Source organism: Pelodiscus sinensis, chromosome 8, assembly GCF_049634645.1.
Source record: "Pelodiscus sinensis isolate JC-2024 chromosome 8, ASM4963464v1, whole genome shotgun sequence".
Lineage (NCBI taxonomy): Eukaryota > Metazoa > Chordata > Testudines > Trionychidae > Pelodiscus > Pelodiscus sinensis.
In genome coordinates this window covers 18,186,926-18,212,781 of record NC_134718.1, presented here as the reverse complement: position 1 = coordinate 18,212,781, position 25,856 = coordinate 18,186,926, and the positions used below count along the sequence as shown (strand labels likewise).

The following is a 25,856-nucleotide window of genomic DNA, read 5'->3' as shown; positions in this document are numbered from 1 at the left end:
ATTAAGTCTCAAGGGCAGGTACCCTGCGGTTTAAAAGAATTGTCACTTAATTGTAACCTGTCAATAAATTTTCTTCTTAATACATTTTAATAATGTAATCTACTATACTTTATGGCTTTTTTAACACCTTAATTCTGTGTTTTTCTTCACTTTTCCTCTTATTTCCCTTATGATAAATGAATAGGCATAATTTTTTCCCATATTCTTTTCAGTATCTATTTCCCCCCTTTTTTGTTTTATTCTTGTGCCTCCGTTCCTGTCCCTTTCCCCACATTGTTTTTTCTCTCTCTCCCATATTTTCTGTCATCATCATCGTCATCTCATCCCAAATTTGCAGACTCTCTCTTTAGGAATTTGTAGGACCTTAATTTAAACTGCATCTTCTTGGGGCAGCGATTTGTTATATGCTCAGTGAAGCACAATTCTTGGATATGGTAAACTAGGTGAAATAGGAAGATTTAAAGAAATCTCAAAATAAAGTGGAAGCTATGCAACTCCTGTTGCAGGGAATACTGCATAATATGTAATAGAATAGATGGCACCAAAGTATGTATTGCAGCTAATGTTCAGTGAGACAACAGATAGTCACTATGTTGCTGACAAGAAAAATGCGTGTTAATTTATGCTTCTTCAGTTCGTTAGAAGTTTAAAAAGCAGATTTATGGATTTAGTTTGTTCTTGGAGATATTTACCCTGATCTTTCATGCACACTTCAGGTATTGTTGAAGAGTACCAGTTGCCATATTATGACATGGTGCCGAATGATCCATCTTATGAAGATATGAGAGAGGTGGTTTGTGTCAAGCGCCTACGCCCAGTAGTGTCTAATAGATGGAATAGCGATGAGGTAAGTATGCTGAAAGTGGGAGGAGTTCAGATTTTAGCACCTAACATGTAATAAAGGTATTAGGGATGTAAATTTTTTATTATTTGGCTATTCAAATAGTTGATGCAACTTGCATTGACTATTTGAGTAGTCGATAAGGGTGCTTCCGCCTTTGAAGTATAGCAACAGCCCCAGGGCTGTTGCTGCACTTCAAAGGTGAAAGCACTGTGGGGAGATATGAGTCCCCAGCTGACCCTAGGTTCCATGCAGTGCTGCCACTTTGAAATGCAATGGCTCCTCATGGCGTTTCAAAGTAGCAGCACCGCACGGAGCCCAGGGTCATTGGGGGATGCCACGCTCCATGCGGCGCTGCTGCTTTGCAACTTCCTAGGGATCATGGCGACAGGCTCCATGCAGCATTTCAAAGCGGCAGCGCCGCTTGGAACCCGAGGTCAGCTGGCTACTTCCCCTCTGACCCTGGGCTCTACACAGCACTGCCACTTTGAAACTTTGCATGGAACCCGGGATCTGGCCCCAGGCTCCACGCAGCGCTGCTTCTTTGAAACATCCAGTGTGCTCCCCTGCGCCTCCCCACTGCCTCTTTCTGATAGAGATAGCAAGGGATGGGGGGGGAGGGAGAGGAAGCGACTAGTCAACTAACCTGTTGACTAGTCGTTCACATCCCTAAAAGGTATTTTAGGTTTTCTAAAACAGGAGTATAGTAGGCAACAAAATCAGACATTCTAACATTTTCAAATACCTGTGACCACAATAAAAATACACTTGTTTGATTTTTTTTTGTTTTTTTGTTTTTTGTTTACCCATCTAGATGGGAAAGAGAAATAACATCCCCAACCCGAAACCAATCTAGTGTTAGGCCTTAGTATTTTCCTGTGTTTTGAATGTAGCTACAATTTTATCATGTCATTTTAATGCAATTTTTTCACACTCCACTGCTGTATAACTTTTTCTGCCATACTGGATATATTAGAAATTTTTAACTCTGTGGAATATTAGGTGATACTGGTGTGTTTGTAGACCACAGAGGAGAGGATGGGGTTGATCATTTGAGCCTGGTTCCTTTTTCATGGAGAGATACGATTGGTCATGTTGCACAGTTCTTCAGATGTCCTCCACACATCGCCATTCGTGGGATGCTCTGATGGTGCAGCTTGATCATTAGTACTCTAGCTAGCAGTGTTTGTTAGCATGCTTATGTGCCTCCCTGATGGCTCAGTGAACAACGAATGTTCCAAGGGAAGGGAGTAAAAGAGGCATAGTGTTCCAGCTCCCTCAGTTCCTTCTATTCATGAACAGCTGAATGAAGGTATAATTGCTTTGGAATTTTATCAAATCTGTATGCTTACTATATAATTGGTTGTAGTTAGTTTTTGTTATTTTTGTTAGTACGGTGTTAATTTAATTTAAAATATAAGTTATTCAGTGCCAAAATGAAGGAACCAGAGACTAGGAAGCCCACACTAAAGAGGTACAACTCAAGACCAGCTGTGTTTTCTGGCATCCCATGCCCATGCAAGGCCCATGCAATGACATTCACCTTCAAAATGCTCTACCTTCATGTTGCATGTGAAGACAGAAGGAGCAGGCTTTAGGCCATCTCACTCCAGGAAGCTCTGTCAGAAAAGTCTCCTGGAATTTAGAGCAAGCCTCCAAACGAATCTTCAAGGCCACCTTTGGATTGATGTACAAGACATGAAATTCACCCAATAACAATTAGTGTATCAAGGAAACTAAATGCCCTGGCAGACCACCTTATTAGGTCAACATCTCAGGTGCATAAGTGGTTGCTGATGGAAAAAGTGGCAGCATACCTCATCAGCTTGTGGGGGACCTCTGCAATAGATTTTTTGCATCCAGCTATAACCGGAATTCAGAAATACATGAGACAAGAACTTGTCTTCTCATGAATTTTGGATAAATTGAGATCAATGGCTCATGTAAATGTTTCCCCATTTTCCCTCTTCATAGTGTGATAAACATAAAACAAGAGCAGTCCAAAATAATGTTAATAGTGTTGGCATGGGCCACATGGTAGTGATATTTAGGACTTTATTAATGTGTCTAAAAGGGCAAACCTTTGTTGTTAGTACTGGACTTGTTGACCTAATCTTCAGTTTCCTTATCTAATTGCACAGAGGATAATACACTTGCAGTGTTAAGGGTATTGTTGTTCATTAGAGGTACAAGATGACCTGATCAATTCAAAGAAACAGGCCACACAAAAATGTTGTGGTTATAAATAAAAAATGTTTAACTGTGGATTTCAATGTCTAATGTACATCCATAGCATCCTGTGTATATATATCAGAGGCAGGGAGGGGGGATGGCTGCCACTAAGCAGCCTCTACCTGTTGGCAGGTCTGGGCTCTGCGGGGGGTCCCAGCGGGGAGCTGGGACCCTAGTGGAATGGGACTGAGCAATCCCAGCTCACGCCAGGTCTGGGAGCTACCTCCACTGCACCTTTTCAGTTTACATGAAGTAGAGCAGGGCTGCCTGAGTGCCCAGCTCTTAACTGCATTGAAACTACAGAGGCACAGGAGGGGTCGCTCCCAGACCCGGTACAAGCCAGGCCTGAGGAAGCCTTTCCTTATTGACTAATCGTGTAGTTGGTTGATAAAAATGTTATTGACTACACAATTAGTGGATTACCTGTCTCTTAACATCCTTCGTCTTAGATTCCCGTGTTTCTGTGTAAAATAAATTGGTTTTTACTCAAGGTGTAAAGATTCTTGAAAGGTCTTAATCATATATATTCACCAGTTAGAGATCCCATATCATCTCCAAATGTAAACCTAGTGCTTATGCAATTAATTAAACATTCATTTGAACCTGTAGGCATCAGTATCTTCTATTTATCTATTGATATTCATCTTGGTAATTGTCTCTTCAGCAAGGCATATAAATGAATTATGAGAGGTAAAGGTGTGCCAACCCTTTACTATCTTCATCAGAATATGCAAATTCTCTGTACGCCCCATAATTCTAATTGAAATTTCTTTCACTCGAAAACACCATGAGGCCAGCCTCGGATCTGGAGCACTCCACTCCGTCTCATCAGCCCTCTCCATTAGCCAAGTCTGAGAAGGTTGCTTTTTCAGGCTCTGGTACCAGGGACTCTTCCTCTGTCCTGCTTAGGAAGAGATCCCATTCTTCAAGTAAAGGTGACTCCCCTTAAAAAAAGAAAATGAGGGCAAACACCTAAGACACCCCTTGCACCAACCTCAACTAAGGTACCAGACAAGGAGGTGCTGGACTGCCCTGGACACTGCCGTCAGCACCAGTGATCCCGGTAAAGCAGAGTAGCTCAGAGTAACATCCGTGCTGATGATCCCACTGTTCAGCACCGATGGTATGCCCTGATCTAGCAGGTTCCCTCCCTCCACTCCTGTCGGCTCAGCACCGCCACTCTCCAATGATGAAGATGAGGAGCCCTTGGTCAGTACCCACACACTAAGGCATTCCTCCCCAAAATAGCCGCAGCAGCAACAACTACTACTGCTTCAGGCAGCCACCACAGTGGCTGCCTCCGCCAGTACCAGCCAGCCAACTGGCCTTACTGGGACCCCTGATCACCATACAAAGCCCAGCAATCGCATCAAGTGCAGCCTCAGTCACCTCCATCTTGCACTATCAAGGGCCATGTCTGTACCCTCCCTGGATAGTTCTGTTTATCAGGAGGAAGATGAACCAGGTTTAAGTGACAAAGAATCCTCATGTCCACCAACACACATCATCTTTCTCTGACGCACCGATGCCCTCTCCCCTCCACAGCAGGAAACAATTTTAAATCGTTCCAAGAACTTTACAAGAGCGTGACCAAAGTCCTGGAGGCCTCCCTAGTGAGCCTTCCTGAAACCCAGCACAAATTAACCAGCATCCTACATGCCTCTCCATCTGCTAAGCTGACACTACCAATAGGCCCGGCAATCATGGACCTTGCCATGGTGATCTAGCAGACGCCAGCAACAGTTCCACCCGTCTGTAAGAGGTCAGACCTTAAATATTATGTCACTCCACAGAGCGTTGACTTCTTGTTCTCCCAAATTCCTCGGTCATAGATGCAATTATTCATAGAAGAAAACAGAACACGGCTAGAACCACATCTTACGGCAAAGAGTGGAAGTGCCTGGACGTCATGGGGAGGAAGGCCTGTTCCTCTACATCTCTCCAACTACAGATATCAAACTACGCCATCGTGATGTTTGAAAATGTGATGTGTATTTTGTGAGCAACTATCACATTTTATTGATAGCCTTCCAAAAGAGAGTAGTTCTGGGCCAACATAAATGAAGGCACCCTGATTTCTCGCATGGCTCTACAAGCTGACTTGGACGTCTCCGATACCACTTCTTGCGCCATTGTGACGGCCATTGTGATGAGGAGGTCATCATGACTCCATCTGTCGGGTTTTTCCTGTGAGGTAAAAGTGATGGTGGAGGATCTCTCTTTACATAGCTCCAAGTTATTTGTGGACTCCACCGATGTCTCTCTTCACTCCCTCAAAGATTCCTGAGCCACACTGAAGATGCTTGGTATTTATGTCCCTGCAACAAAATGAAAACAGGGAAGATAATTTACTCAAAGATACAAACCCATGTCCTTTAGTCAATCACAGAGGCATTTTGACAACAGAAGGAGCAACACCAAACCAGACGGAGGCAAACCCCTGACCAGCCCCCTCTACCTCTCAACCCTTGACTTCAAGGCAAACGTTTTGAAGGTCAGGTTGTGAGTCTGGTAGCACCTTTCTGTTTAAGGCAACCCAGCCCTACCAACTATTTCACCAACATCTAGCATCCTTCTACCATCAATGGTCCTCCATCATGACTGACAGATGGGTTGTGGACATTAGAAAGGGTGGATACTGTATCTCTTTCTAGTCAATCCCTCCCTTCCCACCCTCTTCAGGGACTCATCTCAACAGAGCATTCTCCTCCAGGAGACAAACCACCTGCTCCATCTGTGGGCTATAGAACCCATAACTCACTGCTACAGAGGCAAAGGATTTTACTCCCATTACTTCCTCACAACAAAAGTTTGGGGAAGGAAGACCAATTCTTGATCTCATGAAGCTCAATTGACACACAAGACCACAAATGTTCAAGATGATTACCCTATCCATTATCATTCCTGCCTGAAACAAGGGAGGGACTGGTTGTCGATGCTCAATCTCCAAGACACGTATTTTCACGTATCCATTCACCCATTGCATCAAAGTACCTCAGATTTGCAATGCACACTTCCAGTACATAGTGCTACCATTTGGACTGTCCACAGCTCTGAGAGTCTTCTCTAAGGTGTTCACCACAGACAAAGGGGTATTGATATTTCTTTACCTCAACAACTGCCTGATAAGAGCAAAAACAAATGAAAAAGCTCAGAACACAGTCTCTCTAATCCGGACTCTATTCTAGACCCTTGGTTTACAGATAAATAAGTCCAAATGCAAACTCTAGCCAGCTCAGATAATGGAATTTATTGGAGCTCACCTCAGTTGTGTAGAGGCTATAGCTTCTTTCCCACAACAAAAGTTCCAGACTATATGGGCCCTTATCTCACTGGTCCAATCCAGTCCACAAATCCCCACAAGGACTTGTCTCCAGAAACTAGGACATCTAGCCAGATAGTAATGCTGCATGTCAGACTGTACATGAGGCCCGCGCAGGAGTAGCTGAGAACTGCATACAAACCACGCTACAACAGCATCAGCAAATTAGTGTCAATCCCAACCAGGATCTCTAGACTGGTGGGCAGACCCAAGAAATGCGTGTATTGAAGTACCTTTTCATGAACAACCCCTGTCCATGACCATCATGACAGATATCTCTTTCCTGGGCTGAGGAGTGCACTCAGGGTCTCTCAGGACTCAAGGGCGCTGGTCTCCACAGGAATGCAACCTGCACATAAACATATTAGAACTCGGGGCGGTATTCTATGCATGCCAGCATTTCCTGTACCTCATACACAACAACAGTGCAGATCTTCATGGACAACCAAGCAACCATGTATTCTATCAACAGGCAGAGTGGAATGAGATCATACCTTCTGTGCAGGGAGGCTGTCTGCCTTTGGACATGGTGCATTGCACATGATATCCACCTGCAGGCGTCTTATCTACTGAGCAAAGACAACCTCAACAAGAATTTCAGCTCCAACTATTAATGGGACATGGCCCCCCAAATCCTCCATCAACTGTTCAACAACTGGACTTTTCCTACAGTGGACTTGTTTGCAACCAGTGCCAACAAGAAGTGTCCACAATATTGTTCCCGTTCAGGCATTGGCATGCACTCCCTGGGGGTGTGTTCACAGGACCCTGCAACACACCATTTTACAATGCTTTCCCTCCAATTCCACTCCTCCATCAAGTAGTCAACAAAACAACTGTGGGAGGCAGCAGCATGGGGGGCAGGCTGCTCTGCAGAAGCTGGCTCCCTGTGTGTACCAGCTCCCACCTGCGCTTCTCCCCCTGCACTGCTGCCACTATATGCAGGGGCTGCTGGAGTCAGCGTGACCCAGGACCGAGCAGTCCCAGCTCAGGCTGGTCTTGGGGCGCTATGCCTCTGCATTTTAAATGTCGTAAGAGCCTAGTTGCTCTTACTGCATTTAAAATGCACAGCCACAGTGCGGGAAGCTCCGAGAGCCAGTGCGAGCTGTTCAGTCCTAGCTGGAGCCAGCTCCTGGAGCTAACCCTGCTGCAGTTCTGCAGAGTGGCCGCTTATCAGGTAATCATGTCTTTGATACAAATTGTATCAACTACACAATTAACAAGATAACTGCATTTTAACATCCTTACTGCTCATTAGAATGCTGTTTTTTCCCCCTGTGCCTTCAATAAGGTTTCCTTAAAATACTGCCAGCTCTCCTGGACTCTTTTTCCTCTCCTGTTAGCATCCCAGGATCCCTGAGGGAGTCAAAGTCTGTTTTTCTGAAGTCCAAGGTCTGTATTTTGCTTCTCTTCTTTCTATCTTTGGTCAGGATCCTGAACTCAACCTTCCAGTGATCACTGCTACCCAGGTTGCCACCCACATCTACTTCACTACCAATTCCTCCCTCTTTGTGAGCAGCAGGTTAAGCTGAACATGGCCCCTGGTTGGTTCCTTCAGCACTTGTACCAGGAAGTTGTCCCAAACATTCTCCAAAAACTTCCTGGATTATCTGTGTACTGCTGTATTGGTCTCTCAACGTCTCAGAGTGATAGTCCCCCATGAGAACTAGGGCCTGTGATCTGGAAGCTTCTGTTGTCTGAAGAAAGTCTCATCCACTTGATCTGATGGTCTATAGGGTATACTAACCACGACTTCACCCTTGTTGCTCCTGCCTCTAAACTTTAGACTCTCAATAAGTTTTTGTCCCTGTTTTATACTGGAGCGCTGAACAATCATACTTCTCTCTTACATACAGTGCAATTCCTCTACTTTTTCTCCCCAGCCTGTCCTCTTTCTGAAGTTTATACCCTTCCATGACAGTGCTCCAATCATGTGAGTCATCCCACCAAGTCTCCATTATTCCAATCACATCATACCTCCTCCAATTCTTCCTGCTTGTTTCCCAGGCTTCTTCCATTCGTGTTCAGACACCTTAGATAACTAGCTGATTGCCCAACCTTCTCCGTATGAATCAGGGGACCTTCTCTGTTGCACCTTCCTCCTTGTGTTTCTTCCCGGTATCCCACTTCCTCATTTACCTCAGGTCATAAGTCACCATCACATTACTTTTTTCCCCACCCTGTCTGAGATTGTTTGTATCTTTTGGATATGCCCTAATTTATCCCATTTCACTTGTCACCCAGTCTGACCTGCTGCTTTGCCAACCTTCCTAGTGGTGGGAGACACTGGATACGCAATATGACACCTCATTACTTTACTATGGGATATTTACCTGACCTATTGAAACTTTAAAGTCCTCTTCCATTTTTGAATTCAGGCAGTAATTAAAAATTTAAAAGACTCCTGAACTCTTACAAAACAGAGGAAAAAGCACCAGTTTTTTCTTATGTAACTTAGACACATTTTCTAAATCAAATCCGTGTTGCAGATACTGCTGCTTTATGCAGGGGCAATAATTATCAAAGGACAATGTAAATAAATCAATAAAATATTTAAAACAGTTGAACTTATTTGACCTCTAATTTCCTTAAAATTTGTGTCATTTTAACTGTCTGTTGTCAGTCATTACTTATTTACAATAATATATTTTTGTGTTCTAATTTTCAGTGTTTAAGAGCAGTGTTGAAGTTAATGTCTGAATGCTGGGCCCACAATCCTGCCTCTAGACTTACAGCCCTGAGGATCAAGAAGACACTTGCCAAGATGGTGGAGTCACAAGATGTAAAGATTTGACAGAATAATATAGTACTGAGGAGCAGAGTAGAACTCATAGAACTTTTCACCCTGATAAGGGTGGGACCTAAGTGAGAAGAGGAAGCAACTGAGATTCAATCTATTTCCTCACCTCACTTTTACAGGCTGCTAATATTAATATCTTTCAGTACTTTGTAGAAAATAATGCTGAGAGTCTCTGTACACTACTTGCTACATATATGGACAGCCATGTTTTAAATATGCATATTGTTTTTATTTTAAGCTGCGTCGATACTTTTATTCACTTATTCTTCAGTAAAACTCTGGGTACTGAATTGCATGTTCAGAGTACAGTGCTTTCTGTGAAAGCCTTAAGCTAAATGGATTCAACAGAGATGGAGAAATATAAGCTTTTTGTCTTCTACCTGATGAAACCTAATTGATTCATACTAGGTCTTTCTGAAGCAGTCTGTAGGTTAGGAATCTGTTTGGAATACTACCAAGTTTAAGGGTTCCTATGCCTTATATGGATCTTTTATGTGTGTGCCAGGGTTTTTTGGCTGCCATTTAGGATAGATGATAACTTAAGTTCACAGAAGGATTTATGGTCATAGCCCCATGTATTTCATGATTTCACAGTTACAAGATTTTCCACAGAATTGATCTCTAGAACCTCAGTTTCATGTTGAAATAATTACAGTGCTGTGCTGTTTTGGTTGCAAAGGGAGCATCGGAAATGCGAACAGTGTAAACCAGTGTCCATCTGAAGGCTTGTCAACACGATGCAGCAGTGCACACACTAGAGGGGTGTGATTTCTAAAGTATACCAACTGCTGGCAACAATTATAAGTTCCCTAGAACGCTTAATGTAAATGCTGCTTGTTAATATGCACTAGGGATCGTTTTAGTGGATGCCAGCAGAGTGTTTGCCAGCCACTAAGTGTCAGCACACAAGTGCATTTTAGGAATCACACCCCTCTTAATATGCATTGCCATGCTGTGGAAACAAGCCAAGAGCCTGCAAAGAGCTTGAAACAGTGATTTTGAAAGATGTGATCATCTCACTTGGCGCTCATTGTACTCCATGATTATGTGCTTGTGAAAATTGGCTTTTTCATGGTACAAGGGAAGTCAGCATTTTTGCTGTAGAATTCACCATTTAGACCTTTTGCTTTCTGTTTTACCTCTCTGCCTTGCTGGTAGCTATCTGCTGTTGCCTGTTTGCATCTTTTCCCATGAGAGAGAATTAAATGGATTGCACTACATATTCCTTTAACTTTTCTATAGAGCCAGGCAGGAGTGGAGGAGGTCTGAGAGCCAGAGCTGGAGTCCAGTTTGCAGCTAAGGCCCACTCCCAGAAGTTCGGACTGGGCAGCTAGGAAATAGAGAATATAGTAGCATCCACAGACTAGGGAACTTAGATGAACAACTGAAGCTGACTTGCCTACATGAGGCAGGCAAAGGAGATTCTGATCTGGATCACGCTGACAGTGTCATTGCTGCTTGAAGACCATAGAGCTGGGCCATCTAGAGCAAGGGTCTTCAAACTCTGGGTTATGGCTTATAAGGGCAAGTTGCTAGCTGGCCACAAGATGCTTTACCTGCCCCTCTGTAGGTACGAGCAATTGTAGCTCCATTGTTTTGGCAGTGGATCATCGTTCCCAGCCAATGGGAGCTGTGTGAAATGGTGTCCTGGTCCGCATCACTTCCTACAGCTCCCATTGGTCCGCAGCCAAAGGGAGCTGTTATTGCCAGTACCTTCAGAGGCGTGGGTAAGCAAAGCATCTCATGGCCAGCTAACAGATTTCCATTACAAGCTACAACCCAGAGTTTGAAAATCCCTGATCCAAAGGACACATTGAAAAAACATAACCAAATACTATCATTGCTGAAAATGATCTACAAATCAGTGAGTATTTTCAACTGAATTTAACATGTGACAGAAATGGGATTGAAAGGTGCTTTAGGGAGGTACAATAAATTAACATTGCTGCAAAATTTGGTTAAGAGTTGCCATTATAATACACAGTGCTGTGCTTATGATTCTGTGTTGAAAAAACTGGCTAGTTATGTGAAAACATTTGACTTGCCCAGGAAATGAAATTTTTCTTTTATTTTCTTTTTTCTTTCCTTTTCCTTTTCCTTTTCCTTTTCCTTTTCCTTTTCCTTTTCCTTTCTTGACCTAGACAAGTTGATATGAAAGGCCAAAAAAATACCCCAAATGTTTGAAGTTGGGTCATTAGTTATGTACCATTAATTGGTCATAGTTAGTTTGAAATCACAGAAAAAGCATAACTTAAGTTTAAACTCACAATGCTATGAATCGTCTGAACACTAAAAACAAACGTTCAGTTAAGCCTCATTTAAGTGCCTCTAACCTTGTACTGTAAACTTTATTCTGGATCATTTTACAAAGGGAAGCTATTTATATACCGGTAGTTGTAATGTGCTCTGTTTTAAAACACCTTGTTATGGGTGCATGTGTGCACACATGCCATAGTGCAGGTTTGGAGGAAAAAAAATAATAGGAATAATGTTGAAATTTGTCAGATATGTAGTAATTTCATATTAAGGTTTTTGTTAAATTATCTGTCATCTTAAAATGTGTATATAGAAATTGCTTTGAAGTGCACATTTATGAACAACTGCAAATAACTATATAACATTGCGGGATTTTAAACTTCTATTCCATGGTTTGCAGAAAGTAAGTGGTCAGGCAAAAAATTGTAGGTTTTTTTTATTTTCTCTTGTGATGTACAGACTTTATTTAACAATACTACATATCTTATAGCAAATTAGTTATCTCAAGGGATTTTTCTTTTTTAAAATAAAGTCATTACTTATGTTCAGTAATGCCTTTAAGTATTAATATGTATTCTGGTTGAACAATTCATGGATGTGGCAAGTATAATTTTAACTTATTTGAAGACCGTGATAGACAAAAATGTGCCACAATCCCTATGAAAAAAGGGGCTATAAAAATGTCCGTCCATTGCCATGAAAGATATAAGATGAGGCTGAAGTTGCTAAGCATGTCTTTGTGCATTAGTTTGCACAATATTTTGAGGGGAATTCTGCGCCAAAATATTAAAATTTCTGCATGCAGTATTTTAAATTTTGTGTATTTTGTTAAAATAATCCAATATAATCATGCTGGTTTCAATTATTTTGGTAAATTTATTTAAACTACAGTACAATGAATGGAGAATGAGAGCGGGGAGCATTCTCGGAAATCCCCAGACACTCTCTGTCTAGCAATAATGTAATGAGTATTGACCTTTACTTCTAAGCAACAAGATATATGCAGCTATATGCTTAGTATTATATCATAGGCAATTGAAAGCGAGGACTGGGGATTCGTACTCACAATTTATATTGGCTACTGACCATCTCCAGAAAGATAAATAACAAACAGTTCATGGAGCACATTTTGATACAAAAAAATTTCAGTCCAAAAATTTAGACCAGTTCTAATCACTAAAGCACCATACCCATTTATATAAGGCCGTACTGTCCTTTAAAATAAGGCTCTTTTACAGGACTCTAGCAATATAAAAGAGCTTTAAAATTTTGATACCTGTTTTTTGCTCCTGGGGGAGTTCACTAAGAAAATGGAAACAGTTCAATAAACAGGTGGACAGCAACATTCTGCTCTGCTTAAGCGGACAGATCCTGTCTCACACCTCTTCAGAAACACCCCATGCCTTACCTCACCATGTCAATCTGGCCACAATAGCTAACAGGAACAGTGCCTCTCCACCCTGATGGTGATTTACATCTCTATGTGCTGCTCTGGGCACCCAAACTGACCTGCTTGCAGAGATGGAGAAGGGCATGTGATCATTCTTGTGGCTCCACTTTGATTCCCTGTCAGTCATTTTTCTGCAGGGAAGCAAAGAAATTTGCAGGGGCCATGAATTCTGTTCATACCCAGTGATGCAGAATTCCCCCAAGAGTACTGCAGGTAATTCGAAAATATTTGACACAAGTCATAAAACTATTAGTTTTCTACAGGCAGTTTCCACCCCCTTGCTACCCTGGGTTTTTAACAATAAAAAGGAAAATGTTTATGCACATATCCAATAACTTGCTCTTTCAGAATGTGGAGTGTTTTGTTGATTGAATCCATTCCTATGTTGGAATATTTGTATTCATCTCATAAAGTGCCATTTGAATTGGACGTCTTCATTAGTAACGATTTATTTACTGACATTTAATCTTGACTTTTTTTCTGAAGTCTTTAAGGAAAATGCTGGTAACCTAAACAAAACAACAGAGAAGTAAAAATGAAACAGCTTTTAAAAATTATTCACTGATTTCCTTTTCTTTCCCCTCTCCAAATAATTATTGCTTAGTTTTTTGTAAGGCAAAACGTCGGTGATGCTGAGGGTAACTGCAATTAAACACCTGTAGTTGACCCAGGACAAATGACTTAGGCTTGCAGGGCTCAGGCTAAGGGGATGTTTAATTACAGTGTAGATGTTTGTGCTTTGGCTGCAGCCTCAGCTCAGAGGGACTCTCAGTCCAGGTCTTCGCTCTGGGGAAGTTCAGTGGCTTCCGGATTGATCTTTCAGAGTTCGATTTAGCGGATCTAGCAAAGATCTGCTAAACTGAACTCAGAGGGTGCTTCCATTTGGCAGCTAGTACTCTTGCTCCTGTGAAGAGTAAGGGGAGCTGACAGGAGCATTTGCTCCCCATCGGCGTCCTGCTGTGGAGAAGGGGATTGAGGAACTCAAGGAACATCGACTCCAGATACATAATTAATGTAATTGGAATTGCATATCTTAATTTGACCTTCCTCTTTAGTGTAGACTTGGCTTCATCCTAAAGCCTAGGTGCCAGCCTGAGCCTGAAGGTAAATAGCTCCTTAGCCTGTGTCAGCTTTCATGGACCCTCCAGGAGTTTTTCATTGCAGTTTAGACATGTCCTGATTAAATACCTTAACCCTTTAAAAGGCTTTACAAAAAAGGGACTTTTAAATAAATTCACTGAGCTACGTTCAGTGATGAAAACCCAAATTAGATAAGTGATATTATTCAACTTCCATAGGCCTCTAACTAGTTTACAAGGTAGACATTACTGAAAGTACAAGGCTTTAAAATCTTGGAAAACTGGCTGTTTCATTTGTATGCACCATATTTTCCTTAATTATTTCATTTACATTTTAAAATTATCTTTAAATGTTGATATTTAAAAAGCAGAATTAATCTTCAACTGTTACCTCTGTAGTAAGCCTAGAATCAAATTTTAGAATGTCATCTAAATGACCATTGAATGTGCTATAAGGTTAATTCTTTGAATGCAAATCAGTTATGTTGTCTTCACGTACTATGTTTTAAAGTAAGATAACAGACTAAAGCTATTTGAAGAGTAAAAATGTCACTTGTGTTTAAAATTAAAAACTGTTTTTCATTACTGTAATGTTTAAAGGGAAGTAATATTTATCTTCTAGTTTTGTTAGGAAATGATTTTAGCAGTTCTCCATTGTTGTGACAGTGCTTCTGTAAGAAGTCAGAGGACCCAATTCTGCTTCCACTGGATGTACCCTATGTAGGGGTGACATAATGGTATGCGATACAGAGAGTTTCATGGAGTTCACAGCATAGTAGCCATGGTCTAATAGTTATAGCAAAGGTGGAGTGGACATTATTTTATGTAATTTGTTCAACAAATTTAATGTAATTGTTGCCTTGTTCTATATTATTCTTACATGCAATTAAGCCCCACATACTGTTGTGAAGTTTGTGCTCTGATCTACCCATACCCAATACGAAATGTATTATATTGTATACAAAAAATAGCATTGTAGTGTAGTTAGAGAAGATGTAAATAAAAAGAGAGAAGGGTAGATACAAGCAAAATGATTACACTATTGTGTTTGTTGTATGCCAAAAGTGTAGAATAATCTTTTAAAATGTAACACACTAATGTATTTTGTATAGCATCTGATTTAAAAGGTGCCTTATTAAGTTTACCATGAATTGCTTTTTTCTGTACACAGATTATGTCCACTGTATCATTTTTAAGTAAATAATCTTATTTTAGTATATATTAGTAATGTGTTTTGTATTACTCTAAGACTTCTTCAGAGTATATAATACTTTGGAAACCATTAATGCGCAACCAAGTACTTTTCTGCTTTTCAGTTCTCTCCTGACGGTCTCTCTCCCCTCCTCCTCTCTCTCTTTCTCTCTCCCCTCCTCTCTCTCTCTCAGCTTTCCTCTGTCTCCTGCCTCTCTCCATCTCTCTTTCTCTTCTCCCCCTCCTGCCTCTCACTCTTTTTCTCTTCTCCTCCCCCTCCTGACTCTCATTCTCTCTTTTCCTCCTCCTCCTGCATGGGGAGTGCAGAGCCCAAACAGCTGTTTGCGCTGCTTGCTCCCCCACAGCAGACCAGCTAAGCGGCTGCCTATGAGCTCCAGCTGCCCCCCTGCACTGTTTCCCTTCACCCCAGCACTGATCCTGCAGCCTCCCAGTTGTCCTCCACCTCCTTCATTCCCTCGCCCTTCCCCCCGGCCACGGTCTGTTCATGGCCAGGGGGCAGGGCCTCGAGCCGCTGTCACGCTGCATGTCACTATCCCGCCCCCTTTGCCTCCCGCCATGGCACTCATCTGACTTCTGCGCCACTCAGCCGGGCCACCGTGGGGGAGCAAACGGCTGTTTGGGCCCTGCGGTCCCCGTGCGGCACCTCTGTGCTTCATGGGGAGCACAGGGCCCAAACGGCCGCTTGTGCTGCTTGCTCCCCCGCGGTGGCCCGGCAGAGTGGCGCAGAAACTAGCCGAGCGCCATGGCAGGAGGCGAAGGACGTTACAGAGGCAACAGTGCCACCCAGAGGCAACACCAAGCATTACACCGTTAGAGTCACAGACAGTGAGCTCTCTCTATATAATTTTCTCTTAGTAAATTTTGGGAAAAAAATACAACTAGCTTTTAATAAATTGTTTTTCTTGATAATTTTATCTTCATTTGTGTTTGGAGATAGCTCTTTTATGCATATGTTGCCTATAAGGGTAAAAAACTATTTCACATTTGAATTCATACAAACTCGTATGGCCAGTACAAATAATATTAACTAGAAAGCCAATTATATATAGAGAGAGATAAAAAAGTTTTTCCTGCTGGATGACAGAATGTTCCTGCCAGGCGATAGAATGATGCCATCAGAATCAACAGGCTGTCTCAGTGAAGCGAAAGGGGCAAGTGGAAGGTGAGTTTAGTGAGCAGAGGACATAACCCCCTAGTAATTCTGTGTATTTACTCAGGTGAAGTTAATAGTAATAACTATTGGGTTTCAAAAGTGGCCGGTAGGATATAATTATTAAAACTTCTGGAGATTTTCATCAGTCCAAGGAGCAACAGTGTTTATATCAAAGGGTGTGTCTAGACTAAAGGGTTTTGTCGACAAAAGTGGACTTTTGTCGACAAAACTATACCTGTGTCCACACTGCCTTTGGGTTATGTCGACATAACGTCGACAAAACTCAGCAGTTTTGTCGATGTATGTAAACCTCATTCTACGAGGAATAACGCCTTTTATCGACAGAAGGCATTATTGCATCTACACTGTCCTTTGCGTCCACACTGTTATGTCGACAAAGCGGCTTGCTTTGTCGACAGAACTGGATGTAGTCTAGACGCTCTTTGTCGACAGAAGCTTTGTCGATAGTATCTGTAGTCTAGACATACCCAAATAGAATTGTCTTTTTTAATAGCCAATATTTATAGTACCTTGAAATATTGAACCATAGAAATGTAGATCTGGAAAGGGACTAGATATGTTCCCAATAACTTTGATTTTTAATAAGTTGCAGCTACTGTTATGAGGTTGATACTTAAACTGGTCTGTTTTACCACATGGCAGTAATGTTGGCATGGGTAAGATTGTATTTTGTTTGTGAATAATATTACAGTAAACTCTGTCCCAGGTGTACCCAAGTCAGCTGCTGCTGAAACTGATCAGGGGCTGATTCCAGGAAGCCCGGGGCAGAGCAGCTCTGCCTTGGGCTTCCTGTAGTCAGCGCTGGTCAGTTTCAGCAGCGGCTGAATCGGGGACAGCTGGGGTGCTGCCGGGTTGGTTCCGCAGCCCTGAGGGGCAGCACTACGGGACCTACCCGGCAGCTGCTCTGCCCCCGGCTTCCTGGATTCAGCCGCTGGTCAGTTTTAGCACTTCCAGGTTCCTGATGGTGCCGGACCATCGGAGTTTTACTGTAGAAGGCTGATGAAACAGTTGTTTCATTGAAATTTTTGAATTATTTTAAATTTGTTTTAATTAATTGTCTTTTTTTTCTTCCCATAGGAATTGCCATTAGCCATACAGTGGTATTATATTTTAAAGTTTTGAGACCCCCCATTAATAAAATATTGGTTTTCTCCATACTGGATATAACCTAATAAATATTAATATTCCCCATATAATATTATACCTTGCCAATAAAAGTTACAGAACTCTTATATTTTGTGTAATTTTTTGTCCACCTTTAGAACTTTCATATAATTAAAATTTTCTTTAATACTTCAGAATTTTAAAAAGACTTTTGGGGCACTGTGAAGCTAGTTAACCATAGACAATAATGCCACTGAAAATTTTGTAACTGTGGAGAAATACACTTTGAATAATTCTTGTGTGAAATTGTGGCTCAGCTTGAAGTTATTGGAAAGCTTCTGTTGAAATCAGTGAAGCCAGGATTTTACCTGGTTTCACTACTAAAGCTGAGGAGTGGGATAGAAAGAGAACTTAAATCTACTCAATTGAAAGTGTCTGGGTGACCTGATTTTAATACCTAACTGAAAGATGCCAGCCATGTCATTGATGCTTTTGTCTATTTTTGCAGTTTCTCATCCCCTCTGTTTTCTTGCACTGCCCTCTCCCGCCTTAAAATATTCAAGCAGTATTGTGCACAAGAATGAAATTACTTTATTTATCAAAGGCTTAGAATAAATGGTACATTTTCAGTCTTGAAGACAGCAGTATAGAAATGCTTACAGTCCGACCAGTGAGTTAATTTGTAAACAGTTAAAACTGCTAATTTTCTAGCTTGCCTTATTTCAAGAGACATGGAGAGATTACAGTGCAAAGGAGTGTTTTCATGTGATTATTATGCACGTTGTGTACTGGGGCATCCAGTCTTCACAGAAAGGGCCACCGTCAGCTATAAAATTAAAATTTGTAAAGCAATACACTGGCCTGTTTTAAATAATTCTAGTAGAACAGTTTACCATCAGAAAATGCTGATTTGACTAAATCTGTGTTTTGACGGGATGTATCTATTTTGCCAGAATTTTCAACAGGAAATTATTGAAATGGTGCACTTTGACTTCATCATTTTAACATATATATTATATTTAAAATATAAAAGCCAAAACATTTTGAGCTTATTATATCAAATGACTTATTATAATTCATGTAAAATTCAGAGATTTTTACTTTCCATCCCATTTCAAGATGAAACTAAATTTTGAAAACTTGAAATTTCCTTTGATTCTAACTTACCGTTTGTATTCCATTTAACTTGGCTAATAACAGTAGACAAGTTAGTTCAGCTTTTTGTTGCGTACCTTTAACAGAGTGCTGGAACGTTTGAGTTGCAAACACTGCAGAAGCATGATGTTAAATTTAAATTAAAAACAGTCTAGAGAGAGCAGGCAAGCTATAGAATCGTAGAATACTAGAACTCAAAGGGACCTCAAAAGGTCATCAAGTCCAATCCTCTGCCCTCACAACAGGACCAAGCACCATCTAGATCATCCTTGATGGATTTTTATCTAACCTGCTCTTAAATATTTCCAATGATGGAGATTCCACAACCTCCCCAGGTAATTTATTCTGATGTTTAACCACCCTGCTAAGAATTTTTTCCTAATGTCCAGCCTAAACTTCCCTTGCTTCAATTTAAGTCCTTTGCTTTTTGTCCAATCATCAGAGGCCAAGGAGAACAATTTTTCTCCCTCCTCTTTGTTGTAACACTGTTTTAGGTGCTTTGAAAGCTGATAGCATGTCCCCTCTCAGTCTTTTCCAAACTAAACAAATCCAATTCTTTCCGTCTTCCCTCATAGGCCATGTTTTCTAGACCTTTAACCCTTTCTGTTGCTTCTCTCCAAATTTTCCACATCTTTCTTGAAATGTGATGCCCAGAACTGGACACAATACTCCAGTTGGGGCCTAATTAGAGCAGAATAGAGAAGAATTACTTTTCATGTTTTGCTCAGAGCACTCCAATTAAAGCATCCCAGAATCATGTTTCCTTTTTTTTTCCAACAGTGTCACAGTGTTGACTCATATTTATCTTGTGGTCCACTATAATCCCTAGATCCCTTTCTGCAATAATAAAGGGAAATCCTGTCTTACTAATCTATTAGAGTTCTTTGAAGGGGTTAACATGCGGACAAGGGGGATCCAGTAGATATAGTATACTTGGATTTTCAGAAAGCCTTTGACAAGGTCCCTCACCAAAGGCTCTTGTGTAAATTACATGGCCATGGGATAAGAGGGAAGGTCCTTTCTTGGATTGAGAACTGGCTAAAAGACAGGGAAGAAAGGGTAGGAATAAATGGTAAATTTTCAGATTGGAGAGGGGTAACTAGTGGTGTACCCCAAGGGTCAGTCCTGGGACCAATCCTTTTCAACTTACTCATAAATGATCTGGAGAAAGGGGTAAGCAGTGACGTAGTAAAGTTTGCAGATGATACCAAACTGTTTAGGATAGTCAAGACAGAAGCAGACTGTGAGGGACTCCAAGAAGATCTCACCAAACTGAGTAATTGGGCAACAAAATGGCAAATGAAATTTAATGTGGATAAGTGTAAAGTAATGCACATGGGGAAAAATAACCCCAACTATACGTACAGTATGATGGGGGCTAATTTGGCTACGACAAATCAGGAAAGAGATCTTGGAGTTATCGTGGACAGTTCTCTGAAAACTTCCACACAGTGTGCAGCGGCGGTCAAAAAGGCAAATAGGATGCTAGGAATTATTAGGAAAGGGATAGAAAATAAGACCCAGAACATCTTACTGCCCCTGTATAAAACTATGGTACGCCCACATCTTGAATACTGTGTACAGATGTGGTCTCCTCACCTCAAAAAAGATATTTTGGCCTTGGAAAGGGTTCAGAAAAGGTCAACTATAATAATTAGGGGTTTGGAACGAGTCCCATATGAGGAGAGGCTAAAGAAAGAGACTGGGACTTTTCAGTTTAGAAAAGAGGAGACTGAGGGGGGATATGATAGAGGTCTATACAATCATGAGTGGTGTGGAGAGGGCTGATAAAGAAAAGTTATTTATTAGTTCCCATAATAGAAGAACTAGAGGACACCAAATGAAATTAATGGGTAGCAGGTTTAAAACTAATAAAAGGAAGTTCTTCTTCACACAGCGTGTTGTCAACCTGTGGAACTCCTTGCCAGAGGAGGTGGTGAAGGCTAGGACTATAATAGAGTTTAAAGAGAAGCTGGATAAATTCATGGAGGTTAGGTCCATAAAAGGCTATTAGCCAGGGGATAAAATGGTGTCCTTGGCCTCTGTTTGTCAGAGGCTGGAGAGGGATGGCAGGAGACAAATCGCTTGATCATTGTCTTCAGTCAACCCTCTCTGGGGTACCTGGTGCTGGCCACTGTCGGTAGACAGGATACTGGGCTAGATGGACCTTTGGTCTGACCCAGTACGGCCGTTCTTATGTTCTTATGTAATATTTCTCCCTAGAAGACCTTTCCCTGGATGTGTCTAGATTATCATGTTTTTCCCCAAAAAAGTGGCCTTTTTTCGAAAAAACATCACCTGCGTCTAGACTGCTGCCGTGTTCTTTTAAAATGAAATCAAAAGAACGTAGCAGGTTTTTTGACCACGGAAAACCTCATTTTACTAGGAATAATGCCTTTTTTTGAAACTGCTCTTTCAAAAAAAGGCGTTATTAAACTCTAACAGTGCTTTTTTAAAAGAGAGCATCCAGACTGCCTGGGTGCTCTCTTTCAAAAAAGCGTGTCTCTCTCGGAAAAAAAAGAGGCTGCTGTCTAGACGCTCTCTTTTGAAAGAGGCTTTTTCGAAAGATTCTTTCGAAAAAGCCTCTTTCAAAAGAGTCTTGTAGTCTAGACATACCCCCATTCTGTATGTGTGAAACTGATTGTTCCTTCCTAAGTGGAGTACTTTGCATTTGTCCTTATTAAACTTCATCCTGTTTACTTCAAAGCATTTCTCTAATTTGTCCAGATCATTTTTTAATTATGACCCTATCCTCTAAAGTATTTGCAACCCCTCCCAGCTTGGTATTGTCTGCAAACTTTATCAACATTCTCTATGTCATCTAAATTATTGATGAAGATATTGGACAGAACTCATCCCAAAACTGACCCCTGCGGGACTCCACTTGTTATGCCCTTCCAGCATGACTGTGAACTGTTAATAACTACTCTCTCAGAGTGGTTATTCAGCCAGTTATGCGCCCACTTTATAGTAGCCACATCTAAAATGTATTTCCCTAGTTTGATAAGGTCATATGAGACTGTATCAAAGCTTTACTTAAGTCTAGGTGTACCGCATCTACCACTTCTATCTTATCCACAAGACTTGTTATCAGAGAAAGCTTGGTTTGACATGATTTGTTCTTTACAAATCCATGCTGGCTTTAATTACCATTTTCTTATCTTACAGATATTTGCAAATGGTTTCTTAATTATTTGCTCTCTTATCTTCCCTGGCACAGAAGTTAAACTGACTGGTCTGTAGTTTCCTGGGTTGTTCTCATTTCTCTTTTTATAGATAGGCACTTCTTTGCTCTTTTCCAGTGTTCGGTAATGTCTCCCGACCTCCATGACTTTTCAAAGATGATAGCTAATGGCTCAGATACCTCCTTGAGTATTCTAGGATGCATTTCATCAGGCCCTGGTGACTTGAAGACATCTAACTTTTCTTATTTTAAACTTGTTCTTTTCCTTTTTTAACTTCTAACCTTACCACACTTCCACTAGCATTCACTATGTTAGGCATCCCTTCATCATCAAACTTCTTGGTGAAAATCAAAACATAAGTCATTAAGCACTTCTGCCATTTCCACATTTTGTTACTGTTTCTCCCTCTTGAATGAGAAATGGGTCTACCCTGTCCTTGGTCTTCCTCTTCTAATATATCTGTAGAATGTTTTCTTATTACCCTTTTTGTCTCTAGCTAGATTGAGTTGCTTTTTGCCTTTGCCTTTCTAATTTCCCTCAACATACTACTTGTTGTTTGCTTATATTCATCCTTTGTACTTTGACTTACTTTCCATTTAAAATCTTCTGGTTAAGCCTAAGTGGTCTCTTGCAATACTTCCAATCTTTCCTACGCAGTATAATGGTTTGTTCTTGGGCCCTTAATAATGTCCCTTTGAAAAAACTACTGTCTTCAGTTGTTTTTCCTCTTAGTCTTACTTCCCATGGGAACTTACCAGTCAGCTCTCTGAGTTTAGTAAAATCTGCCTAAAATCCATGGTCTTTATTTTGCTCTTCTTCCTTCCACTATCCCTTAGAATCATGAACTCTGTGATTTTTGTGATCACTTTCACCTAAGCTGCCTTCTTTCAAATTCTCAACCAGTTCCCTACCAATTTGTTATAATCAAATCTAGGATAGTTTTTCCCTCCAGTAGCTTTAAAATAAAAAAAAGTCTCCAAAGCATTCTAAGAATGTGTTGGATGATCTCGCTATGGACTTGTCCTCTCCAGTTGTTAGAATGCATCAAGAGTAATTAAAACTATATTCATTACTAACAGCTTTTCGGTGTAATTAATTGCTAGAGCTGCCACAGGGAAGTTATTCTGTGACAGGGAGGAGGTGGGCCTGCTAGTATACTTAAGATATTATTAAGATCTAATCCACACAATGAAAATGTTTGGAAATGTTGGGTTAAAATACTGCATTTAAAGCATTAATCTGTGTCGCAGAAGAACTTTAATAAAATCCCATTTTTGAAAATTCTATACGATGCTTTGTAATCAAAGCCCAAATGTGTCTAAAAAGAAACCTGAAAGTAAATATAAGGCTGTGCTATGCTAGAGCTGCACAAAATGTACATACAAATAAATCTCAGATCAGGCAGTAATGGATGATCCACTGTATCTGAAAAAATGCTGTCTAATGAACAGTGGTACACTTCAAGTTTTAAATATTAGAAATCCACCCATTGTTGTTCCAGGGTAGCTCTGTTTCACTATAGAGCCCTGAAGCAGTTCAAACCACACTTTTTCCCCCTTCTTCATCTCTGCTAAAGCGAAAGTGGTCACAGAACTTCCAGTCGATTCTTTCTGGCTACTTGAAAGAGTCATTCTGTTCCCGTGGCTAAAAACCAGCTGCCCTAGTGCATATCCTGGGCTAAACTTCATGTTGATGACAAACATGTAGACACCATTATGAGGAGCTTTGAAATAGCCCTGTTCAGGGAAATAGCTTTTTCCATAATTAAGGTACGTTTCATTAAATTTCAGTGCTTTTACTTCATCCCATTCTTCGGATAATCCAACGTAGAATGCCACTGAAGAATCTAGAACAATAGAAACACTGTTTTAATAATACAGGAACTTGCGTGCTTGCTCCTCACAGGTAGGTAAGGAAGTTAGTCTTATAATTATGATTGCTACATATATATATTTGCATTAACTTATCTAATTGTAAACATTTAAAATAAGATTGTTCTCACAGTGCAAATCAAAATGGCTCAATATTAATCTATCCATATCTGCTTCCTTTGGGTCTTACTAATCGCCTCTTGGATTTGATGAGGTAGCATGCTCTAGTGGATGGGGTAGTGGACTTGTGGGTCAGAAGACCTAGGTTCTATTCCTGGCTCTACATTGTAACTTTTGGCAAGTCACTTGACCTCTCTGTGCACCTCCGCTTCCCCTCCTAATCTTGTCTCTTTCAACTGCGTGCTCACTGTGTCCCTAGCATAGTGGGGCCCCAATTTTGGTAAGGATTCTAGATAGTACAAATAAGGAGTTTTTTGCCACTCTCAGCATTGCTGAGCTGACCATAGGAAAGCAATCTGCAGTCCATTTTGTCTCATAATCAACAAAACTGCCAGCAAAATTCTCGTTCCATAATCTATCTTTATCTATAAAAGAAACAGAAAACGTGCTTGTTTAATCTTCTTTGTGGAATACAAGTTGTTGAGGAAAAAAAAATGATTTGTAAAGCAATCAGTTTAGATTTGAAAGTAATTGACAGAGAATACATAGGAACAACATGATCTCTGGAGTAGACCATATCATATACATTTTTTAAAAATGCAGATGTATATAGGTTGTTTGACCAAATAGCTGGTAGGATATTTGCATTGACTGCTTGGGCTATTTTTTGGCCTTTTCTATATGTAAAGTTACTAAACTGCTCAAATTTTCATTCTGTATTGTAAAGAAAAATCAGATGTTACATTAAAAACACTGATTTATAAAACCTGTTTGTGAAGCCAGTTTCTCCCATCTTCAACATCAGCATTTCCATATCTAAAGCTATGTATGGGACACTTCCAACCCACTTAATTAGTCTTATTAACACAGTTCCTACAGTTGACAGGTACTTTTTCTACTTTTATCTATATCCCTTTTGTTTCTGTTATTTCCACTCCAATTCATCTGATGAAGTGGGTTTTACCCACAAAGCTCATTATTAGGGCTGTCAATTCACATGCGTTAACGCTTGCAATTAACGGAGGGCAGAATTAACATGTTAATTGCAAGCATTAATGCTGCACTGCCCCTTTGAAGTGCTGCTCCAGTGCTTCAAAGGGGCAGCACAATGTGGAGCCCTGGGATCAGCTGGGGAATCCCCAGCTGACCCCTGGCTTCACTGCCTCTTTGAAACGCGCGCAGGCAGTGTTTTAAAGGAGTAGCTGCCTCACAGCTGAGAGGAGACTCCCCAGCTGATCCTGGGCTCCATGCGGTATTTCCCCAGAACTTGGGATCAGCTGGAAAGTCTGCAGCTTACCCCAGGTTCCAGGGAAGTGCCGCACAGAACCGGGGTCAGCTGGGGATTCCCAGCTGATCCTGGGTTCTGGGGAAATGCCACGGGGAGCCTGGGATCAGCTGGGTAGTCCCCGCCTGACCCTGGGCTCCACTGCCCCCTATGAAATGTGTGGAGACGTCATTTTAAAGGGGCAGCTTCTGCGGAGCCCAGGGGACTGTCCAGATGATCCCGGGCACCCTGCTGAAATGGGTTCAGCTGGGGAGTCCCCAGCTGACCCCAGGTTCCGCTGAAATGTTGTGCGGAATGCCTTGCACTGCCCCTTGGAAACGCCACGCTGGTGCTTCAAAGGAGCAGCGCTGCATGGAGCCCAAGGTGATCCTGGGCTCCATGCAGTGCTGCCCCGCCGTGGCATTTCAAAGGGGAGGTGCACACTTCTAATCGCTTGACAGCTCTACTCATTATTTATATTTTGGTTAGTCTCTGAAGTGCCACAGTCCTGCTTGTTGTTTTTAAAGTTACAGACTAACACTCTGAGATGTTTGTAAAGGATTCGTTATAGATGTAACCCTACAAAATTCATGGTCTATTTTGGTCAATTCACAGTCATAGGATTTTAAAAACAATAAATTACATGATTTCAGATATTTAAATCTGAAATTTTACAGGATTGTAACTACAGTGGTTCTGACCCAGAAGGAAGTAACGGGTCCTTCTGTGAGGGGGTGGGTCACAGGGTTATTGTAGGAAGGTTGTGGTATTGCCACCCTTATTTCTGTTTC

The 25,856-nt window shown here is 41.2% G+C and overlaps 2 protein-coding genes across 3 annotated transcripts in view; one reads left to right on the top strand and one right to left on the bottom strand.

Moving 5' to 3' along the window:
- BMPR1A (bone morphogenetic protein receptor type 1A) overlaps positions 1–15,197 on the top strand; it is a 175,357-nt gene extending 160,160 nt beyond the window's left edge. For both annotated transcript variants that reach the window (XM_075934831.1, XM_075934830.1), the window contains 2 exons: positions 717–847; positions 9,064–15,197. In XM_075934831.1, the coding sequence (XP_075790946.1) occupies positions 717–847; positions 9,064–9,189 (257 nt within the window). In that variant the 3' untranslated portion in view covers positions 9,190–15,197. The remainder of the gene's footprint in view (positions 1–716; positions 848–9,063) is intronic.
- A 761-nt stretch (positions 15,198–15,958) lies between these two features.
- The window catches only part of MMRN2 (multimerin 2), a 52,213-nt gene continuing 42,315 nt past the window's right edge, over positions 15,959–25,856 (bottom strand). Inside the window, exon 7 of the mRNA XM_014578735.2 lies at positions 15,959–23,656. Within this exon, the coding sequence (XP_014434221.2) occupies positions 23,271–23,656 (386 nt within the window). The 3' untranslated portion in view covers positions 15,959–23,270. The remainder of the gene's footprint in view (positions 23,657–25,856) is intronic.